The sequence below is a fragment of the Accipiter gentilis genome, chromosome 20, assembly GCF_929443795.1.
Source record: "Accipiter gentilis chromosome 20, bAccGen1.1, whole genome shotgun sequence".
Taxonomy (NCBI): Eukaryota; Metazoa; Chordata; class Aves; order Accipitriformes; family Accipitridae; genus Astur; species Astur gentilis.
The window spans coordinates 24,329,981-24,339,754 of NC_064899.1; the positions used below are offsets into that span (position 1 = coordinate 24,329,981).

Sequence of the window (9,774 nt, forward strand, 5' to 3'; positions counted from 1 at the left end):
CCAGTTTAAAATCCATAGAAAATGGATCAGGGGAAAGTGACCATTTGAGCAATGACTCCTCGTCAGCCGTCGGTGATCTCGAAAGCCAGAGTGCAGGCAGCCCTGCAATGTCAGAGTCTTCTTCCTCCATGCAAGCTTTGTCTCCTGTAAATAGCAATAGCGAAAGTTTCAGATCAAAGTCCCCAGGTCTCAGTAACCAGGAAGAGCCACAAGAAATACAATTAAAGACAGAAAAACCAGACAGTCCACCACCCGCAACTGAAAATGGAGGCGCATTAGATCTGACATCCACCAACCCGGGAAGACCGGTCATCAAAGAGGAGGCTCCTTTTAGCCTGCTGTTCCTGAACAGAGAACGTGGTAAGTTTAAAAGTACTGTTTGTAATATCTGTGGCAAGCCTTTTGCTTGTAAGAGTGCATTGGAAATTCACTACCGCAGCCATACTAAAGAACGTCCATTTGTTTGTACAGTCTGCAGTCGTGGGTGTTCCACTATGGGTAATTTAAAACAGCACTTACTGACGCACAAATTAAAAGAGCTGCCTTCTCAGTTATTTGAACCCAACTTTACTCTAGGTCCCAGCCAAAGTACTCCTAGCCTGGTCACCAGTACAGCACCTACCATGATCAAAATGGAAGTGAATGGTCACAGCAAGCCGATCTCTTTGGGTGAGGTTCCCTCGCTTCCAGCTGGAATCCAGGTTCCTGCTGCACCACAGACAGTGATGAGTCCGGGGATCACCCCTATGCTGGCACCCCCCCCTCGCCGGACTCCCAAGCAGCACAACTGTCAGTCGTGCGGGAAGACCTTCTCCTCAGCAAGTGCACTGCAGATACACGAGCGCACCCATACCGGTGAAAAACCGTTTGGTTGCACAATCTGTGGTAGAGCTTTTACCACAAAGGGGAATCTTAAGGTAAGAGGCCAAATCAAACTGTAAAGGCTCGGTGGGGGGGGTTAAGGCACTGTACGTGAACTGAGCAGGTTTTGGGGCCAAGTGGCTGTCCCAAAGGCAGGAGAGAAGGGAGCTTCGAGGAAATCCTTGCTGTACGGCGGTGGTTAGCGTGCGTTGAAGATAGGGACTGGAAAGCGGCTGCGCAATGACGCGAACTCTAAAAGCAGGTCCGGGTGCACGTGCACGCACGTTGTCGTTCTCCTGACAGACGTGATGGCACACGCAGTCCGCTGACGGATGTGTTCTGGCAGTTCTGGTGGACCATGAGTGCAAAAGAACCTCGCTATAAACCAGAAACGCGGAGCTTGCTCAGCTCCTTGGGTGCCTCTCAAATTCCTATTTCTATTCTGCTTTGCAGCCGTTGCAGACTAGAAAGCTCTTTCCCACTGATTTACAGCGAGTTACTACAGGACTGACGCCTCTTATTCCCACGGTCTGGTTAACCATCAGGACACAGCCTGGGGAATACGTTTTAAAACGCCCTTTTTAAAAATGTTAAATTTAGCAAAATAACCGATGCCTCTGATGTGAGAGAAAGTATTCTGAAAATAGACAAGAGGTAAAGAGGGGAAGGGCAGAAAAATCCACCCATCTCCTAGTCCAAGTAATGCCCTTCATCCTCTACAGCGTGTGAGGACTTTCAGCTTGCATGTGAAATTGTCTAACCTAAGAGGATACGTACTCTTTATTGTCGTGGCGCTGCGTTTGTTTTCACTGAGAAGAAACAAATGCACATGGAAAAATTACTACGGAGCTGGGTTTTCTTTGTATAGGTTGACCGGGCCTTAGAACTCTGTCTTAACTGGAATTGGTTGGTTTTCAATGCGAATTAAAAGGCACTTTTTTTTAAAAAAAAAGCGAGCGGTACTGTAAGTAACAGCGTTTCAGGCCAGCCAGCTGACCAGGCCGTGCTAACTTGGGGGTGCTTCTTGTCCCGGTTTGCTCCGCAGGTTCACATGGGAACCCACATGTGGAATAACGCCCCCGCGCGCCGCGGCCGCCGCCTCTCCGTGGAAAACCCCATGGCTCTGCTGGGTGGCGACGCGCTCAAGTTCTCCGAGATGTTCCAGAAGGATTTGGCAGCTCGGGCCATGAACGTTGACCCCAATTTTTGGAACCAATACGCTGCAGCTATCACTAACGGACTTGCTATGAAGAACAATGAGATTTCTGTCATACAGAACGGCGGCATTCCCCAGCTCCCCGTAAGTCTAGGCGGAGGTGCCATCCCGCCTCTAAGTAACCTTACCGGTGGCATGGACAAAGCTCGCACGGGCAGCAGCCCTCCCATTGTCGGTCTGGACAAAGCAAGTTCCGAAACGGGAGCCAGTCGTCCATTCACCAGATTTATTGAGGATAATAAAGAGATTGGCATAAATTAAAAGCATTCGTTCCGAATAACTGTTGGACCGCTACTCGACACAACACTTGTCCTGTCCATGTACAGCTTTTGAAGCTAAGCGGTAGTTTCCTGACCTAAACGCATAGGTTCCCTTTAAAGTTTTACCCATAGCAGAAATACATAACTTTGTGGCTGCTGAAAAGTTGTCTTGCAAGATCTGCATGGTACTTCTTTCAACAGTGAGTTTGACTGTTACTGAGAACTTTGAAACCTTTTAATTTAACAGAAAGCAAACAAACAAACAAATCACGGGATAACTTCATTAGAAACAGAAAGAGGCTAGTCTGCGTCCACTTCGCTTCTTACAAAACTTACCATCGCCTGAGAAAGGGGGGCTTCATTACGGCATTCTGTCACACTTATTTGCTGGTTTTGTTCAAATTAGTTAGCAACTTGGACTATGTTTTTAGGAATCTTAATCTTAAATAAGTGATTTAGTACCCCAATGCTGTGTATTATTACAGTATCCTTGTCTGTAGTATTTATAATGTTAAGATTATGCGGGTAACAGACAATATACTAGCCCCAAACTTAAATGAAGCTTTTGTACTGCAAAATACATCTGGCTATGTGATTTTTCTTTTCTTTTCTTTTCTTTTTTTTTTTAAAGCAAGTTTTGTTTTCCTATAAATAAGTGGTTTATTTCAATGCAGGCAAAATTGTGAAGTTTTATTGGGAAAGATAGCATGCTTTTCATGTGCAAGTACCTGTCAGTAACAAACCTTTTTTTATTTAAATATTTGTAGCTGCTATGTGGACAGTTGTTCTATTAAATGAAAAAAAAAAAATGTAGTGTGGACTTTAGCTCAATGATTGGAAAACAAGTTACAGACAAACCTTAGCACCATAAATTATTCACAACATTATAAACAGTTGTGAGTAAATACTCCATGTTATCAAAGCTGTACAATAAAAAGGTAATGTTTGTATAATGTGGTTGCAAACTCTTAATTTATACTATTGCACTTTTAGTATTTTGTATTAGGGAGGTTTGTCTATAATTTGAAACTGAACAAAGATGTAAACTATTTTATAAATAGTACTTTGACTTAAGGAATAAGGAGGAGAACCCTGTTGCAGTTTCTCGTTTTATTTTAAGGTCAAACAATGAGAGATCTCTATTAACTAAGCAGAAAAGCCGCAGAGAACTGTCAGATCCTTAGGAAATGTGGGGCCTGCCATTTCTTAAATGGAAATGATTCATTTAACTTTTCTACAAAGCCCACTTAAAAGCGTGACCACCCCCGACAGAATTCTGATACATTTATCTTAGGAGTGTGATATTAATACAAGTCTAGGATAGAGGAAGGAGAACATTGTGTAGGTTTAATTTTACTGTAATCTGTTCTGTCTCTTTCACACATACCCACAAGAAAGATGTCGACTGCCTAATAACACGGGAACAAAAGAATAACTTTTGGGCAGCGTGAGCAGTAGTAATATAGAAATATTCTGCATCTATTTCCAACTCTTGCTGATTATCTTCTCAGATTGCTCCAAAGCACAATGTACTCTGATTAATCGAATATAATTTGATGTTGATTGTGTTCTTTAAATTACACCGAGTAAATAAAGGGAATGGTTCCACTCGTAAGCGAGGCTGGGGATGCTGAGGAGACTGGGGCTTAATCAAAACTTGAAGAGTAAGCGTTTTGTGTACTACCTCATTTTTGTGCATTACAAGCATGGTGGAGTTGACACTATGAACTTCCGTCCAGCAGAATTGCTTGAGGGACATTATGGGTAGCTGGGAAACAGCGCAAGGAGTTTTATGCCCCTGAAGAACGAATCAGACAGTGAGGTCTTCTCAGTTGAGACTGAAAAATAGGACAATCTTTCTTATACAACAAAAACCATTACTGTAAGAGGATGGACTATTTCTGCCATCGTGTAATGGAGTGAAAAGAGGTTCAAAGACTTATTAGCTGTTTGTTTCTATTGGAAATGAACAATGAACTCCACAGCTCCATTTTCTACAGTGATGAGATAGAGATATATAGATATCTAGATATCTATATATAAGCAAAATTATATATCTGTAACACCTCTACAATATAACATCTTTTTTTGCCACAGTCTGTGGGTGGTTAGGGGTGTTTCCAAGCATTGAAAAAAAAAAAAAAAAGAAAACTGAGGTGGCTTAATGTTGCTGTATTTCAGCAATTGAATGTTTTTATTTATCTGTGTCATTTTTGGTGTGACTTTTTTTTGGGTTAGTATTTGGTACCATGTAGTGTTATCTCTATTCCCTAAAGGATGTGTATAACTTAAAAAAAAAAAAAAAAAAAAGAAAGAAAAAAAAAAAAAGGGAAGAAAAAAATGAAAAAGGAAAAAAAATAAAAAAGGTGTAAATTGTTGTAAAAAAAATGGTTGATGATGGTACAGTAAGACTGACCCCATTTTGTATTCAGGGTTAGGTCATTCCTCTCTGCATGGTGAAGAGAGACACTATTTTTATACTGCGATACCATGTAGGGCTAGGAGCCTCCCTGAACCAGCTGGGAATTGTTACCTAGATCCAATATTTTTTATTATTAAATCTTGTTGGCTTGACACATCTACTGATTGAAATGGATGTCTTAGTCTAGGTTACTATTTTTGTCATATGGAATTGAATAAAATGCAGGATGTAATATTATTTCTGAATTGCGTTCCTTGATTATTCTAATAACAGAGCAAGATATGAGACTAAGGTCACTTGTGGTAGATTGGTGTCAATGACTTCTAATCGTCGCATCTGAAAATCGGAATAAGGTCGACACCGTATATTCAAATGCTATTCTAATATATATTAACAGTGCAAAGGGGTAGAATTATTAAAGTCTCTTTTCCAACGAAAATAAATTGTAAGAGCATTTCTCGCAAGGCAGTAGAACAAAAAAAAACCCAAATATTTTGGAGGGGGGAAAACAGCCTTTGGAAAGACTACTGTTTCAAATGGACTGCTTTCTGAACACTTATCTGTCTACCAAAAAAAAGCCTCGCTTTCATGTTGTTTAAACATCTGCCTAATATTCACAATACACTGCATGATAAAATTTGGGGACAAATTAATCAGGAGCAGTTCAAATTCTAAAATACCAAAAAAAAAAAAAAAAAAAAAAAGAAAAAGAAAAAGAAAAAAATTGACAACTCGCATCCGTTCATTCCAAATGACATAACGTGTACGTTTAAACCCATGGCTTTGTTTCTTCTTTTTTTCCAAGACCTTAATTTATCAAAGCATGTCTAACTTTAACCAAATTATTTTTTCACATTGATTTAAATGAAAGTATTTACATTCTTAAGGTTAGGCATGTGATTAAGTATCTCCTGCAAAAAAGCTGTATGTTTGAGTAACCTTCAAGCTGTTATAATCCGGTGATGAATGCCTGCTGCATTTAAAACGGACAAAAGATAAATAAAAGAGAGAAATCTGTATTAATCATCTTTCAGTGGCCTTGTTATGAAGATACTCTGTTTTGTAAGACCTACCCAAAGAAGGTACGAGTTTCCTCTGGTGACTCAACAACAACAATAGGTCTGTGCTTGTGTTCCTGCACGCACAGCCCTGAGCCTCGCTGACAGAAAACATGATATGCAAAAGAGAAGGAAAGCAAAGGAGCGCTGATATGGTTCTGTTGAAAACACAGGAGGAAAATTATCTGCCTTCCCCTCCTCCCCCCCCAAAAAAAGGATGAAAGCAGAACGGTATCTATTTTTAAATATGTATGGGTTATTTTTTTTATTATAGGAAGACATTAAATAATAAAATGTGCTACACAGATAAAAATGGTCAAAGTCTGCTGAATTACAGATGTTTAAAAATAGAGCCATGTAGGAACTCCATATAATCAGAAAAATTGCCGGTTATGTTTTTTTGAGGGGAGGGTTATTTTCCAACTTGAAAATTCCAGCAAGGCTTTCAAACTATTCGCTTGTATTTTTCCCGTGAGTTATTAGAAAGAGAGCATTTATGACAAATGAATGACATAACTACTTTTTTGCCCATTTTTTTCCCCCTTTTTGTATATATTAGCCCTCAACATATTATCTGTTCCTTTACCTGTTTTGTCCTTTCTATCTTGGCAAATACTTTGTTTTTCTAAAGCTGCATTTGTGCTGTATTTACATTGCCTTTAATTTACTTCTCTGCATGTACTCTCTTGTTTGGAAGATACCGTGTTTTATTTTTTTCCTTTTTCTCTAATTCTGCAGAAGTTAAAAGAGCTGCCTGTTTGGGTTTTGTTTTTTTTTTTTTACAACGATGTGTAACGCTAGCATAACGAATGATGAAGTCGCCAGTGATGTGATCAGGTACGTGCGTAGCTCACAGGATTTGCTAACAAACGTGCCGTTCGCACTCTTTCCTCCAGATGAAGGCATGAAGTTTGTTAGCGCTGCTGGTATAAGGTAGGCACAGACGGTCAGGAGGGTGGAAGTCCTGAGCCTAACTTCACTGCGCCTGCTTTTACACCACCGAAACTCCACGGGCTTCAGTGGAGATACGCCGGGTTTATACTGGTGCAAGAGGGACTGCTTCCAGGTTCAGATGTCTTGCTTTGCTCTACATGTCATCAAAACAACGGCTAGCTACAGAGTATATTAAAAGTACGTCTAGGCAAAAGCATTCCGGACTTTTATTTTTAAAAAGAGGGAAAAGAGAATACATATATTTTAGTACATACCGCAGGACTATCTCAGTCTTAAAGGAGATCCTGAAAGCTAAATTAAAAAAAGACTGTGCCCCTTAATATAGAATTCGATGTCATCATATGAATAAGAAGTCCTTTTTCACATAAATGCTTAAAAGAACCTGTAACTTTTAATCCATAAAAGTAGAAGATGATTGTGAGACTCTTGCTATGGCTCTGCCCCACAAGGTAGGCACTCACAGGGAAATGCCTTCCCTTTGCAGATGTGAAAGGTATCCGCAGATTTATGAAAAGAAAAACACGTGTTTCTGCATGTCGCAGCACCAATGTATAGTATTTTATTTTTTCAGAAGGGAGAACGTCTCAATCAATTGACAAAGTGACAAACGCGAAAGCCAACAGCTTGGGGCTGTGCCACTGACGTATTTTAGGGATGTGGGCAAGTCACTAATTAGACTCTGATTCTGCTTGAGAATTATATACTTCTGGGGCCGCTGGGCATCAGGGAGTGAACTCCCCCTGCAGAGTCAGCTAGCACCTTGTAGTATTGGGATGAGTTGCCCCATCAGTAAAGATGGGGTAATACTTTTGTACCTACCTCACAGGGGTGTTGTGAGGAATAGTTTTATGTTTGTACAGTGTCTCAAAGATGGAAAATGCTTGGTATTATCGCTGATTTTAGAGAGTTTACAGTACATGTACTATTATTTATTATTTGTACTCCAGTAGTACCTGTGGGCTCCAGTCAGGACTGAGAGGCCTTATCCTAAATGTTGTACCCTCACCTACTTGGGATTGATACAAAATTTTACTCAGTAACATTTTCCAATGGAGGTATTTCATTATCAAGTATCGATTTGATTACTATAGGGTTTAATTCATTTATTTAGGTGTTCGAATTGATTATCGGTTTTAGACCATGGCAGAGAATTACCTGGTATCACATTTTGTTTTGAGCTTGTATTGATTTTCAGAAAAAGCGCACCAATTTTCTATGGATAATCTAGAATCAAATCTTGCTATCAGTGGAACTCTACTGTACTTTTTGCTATTAAAGCTAAACGTTAAAATAAATGTGTGTGTATATATTATTATACACCAATATATAATATACATGTACCTATAAACATGTATATTTTACATTTCTTTAGCTGCTTAGAATTAATTTCAAACTGTGTGTTGCATATTTTGCTCAAGCATTATCCATTTCAGATGCAACTAAAACATCGTTAAATGGTGTTGGCCCTCAGTAAAGACACAAAAACTGGAAATCATGACAACAAAAGACATTTTGTCGCTATGATTATATATATGAAGGCTTGTGAGGAAAGTTTCTAAGTCTCAAATGTGTTAAAAACCTTCACTAAGTTATAAAAGTCTTTACTTAGATTATGTTGAAACAAACTATTATATCAGGATGAGTCACTCACTGTATATAAGTATGTTAAAATAAATAATTAAATAATTCCAAAGGTAATGCTTGCTATCATTTGGATGTTGAACAGAAAGCAATTTGTCTCCCAGATTGGCAAACTATATTTGATATTTTTTTACAGGTAAGAATTATCTGATTTACAATACTATGCTAAGCAACCTCTTTAGCAATTGTTCATCCACTAAATATATTAGCTCAATTAATTCTATTGATACTCGCGTCTTTTTTTACTTGAACATAAAGAAAGGTTTTGGTTTAGCTTTGTTTAAGGTGTCCTCAGTGATGTTAGCCTCACTGATTTCCCTCAGGCACGTCATGGAGTAAAGGTATGAGTAATGGTGGGTGAATCTAGTCTAAAGAACCTCTTTCTTTTCCCTCTGGGAATTATTGACATCTCTCCACTGCCCCATTCTGGTTACCAGCCAACACGTCTGTAGGTTGTTGAGGTTCTTGTACGTCGATTAGCACTCGTGGCTCGGCCAATTTTGTCAAACACTTGGCACTTGTTCCGCTACAACGCACACTTCATATGGGACCTATAGATGTACTAACATAAGGAACGTATTTCAGATGGGCTGGTGGTGGAGGGTGGAAGTGAACTCCTCTGCTGGAATTCCTATGCCATTACCTGTCGTGTGCAGCAAATGTGCGCATAAAAGGATGTGGCCATCGGGAGCTGTGGGCACGTTTCCCTTTGGTTTCTATCAGTTTATACTCTGAATAATGTGCCTGATCTAGGAGGTTTGGGCTTCTGCTTTTTTAAGCATTCCTAGTAAGAGCAGATATAAACAGATACTTCAGATGGGAACGCACCTTTTCAGGTAAGAGTTTTGTAGGTAAAACTTGATTGGGATTTGCCTTTTCTTCTGCCCATTTTCTAGTAAATTATTCTTCTGAACCTAGCTTTCTAGATCACTTCACAGTTAGAATTTAGTCCTTCACCTAGGTTTTAGTCTGTCATCATCCCATTCCAAACAAGTTTGCTGAAACCAACGGGATTTATATCGAGACATTAGCTAATGAAGCTCATGGGTAGCAGAATCAAGTTCCCTGTGCATTTTGGAAATCTGCTTAAAAGAAAATTCAGTTGAATCTTCAAACGGTTGCCTATGTATCTTGTGTCATTGAATGTGACATCAATTCCAACGTTTGGCAACAGTCTGGGCCAGACTGTGGTACTTTCCCTTAAACTGGGCAGTCCAGTGCTCCACAGTTTACCCTATGTGAACTAATAACATGTGCCAACCTGTATTACTCATTGAAAGGAAATTTTTTTAATATGTTATCAAGCATCCTATTACCATAGCTGCAATTCCAGCCTCACAGAAGGTAGATTAAATGAAGTTG

General features: G+C 39.5%; 1 protein-coding gene across 2 annotated transcripts in view; it reads left to right on the forward strand.

The window, feature by feature from the left end:
• SALL3 (spalt like transcription factor 3) overlaps nt 1–2,919 on the forward strand; it is a 20,483-nt gene extending 17,564 nt beyond the window's left edge. For both annotated transcript variants that reach the window (XM_049824090.1, XM_049824091.1), the window contains exons 2-4: nt 1–360; nt 577–917; nt 1,907–2,919. The exon at nt 1–360 is cut by the window's left edge. In XM_049824090.1, the coding sequence (XP_049680047.1) occupies nt 1–360; nt 577–917; nt 1,907–2,338 (1,133 nt within the window). In that variant the 3' untranslated portion in view covers nt 2,339–2,919. The remainder of the gene's footprint in view (nt 361–576; nt 918–1,906) is intronic.
• The last annotated feature ends 6,855 nt before the right edge of the window (nt 2,920–9,774 follow it).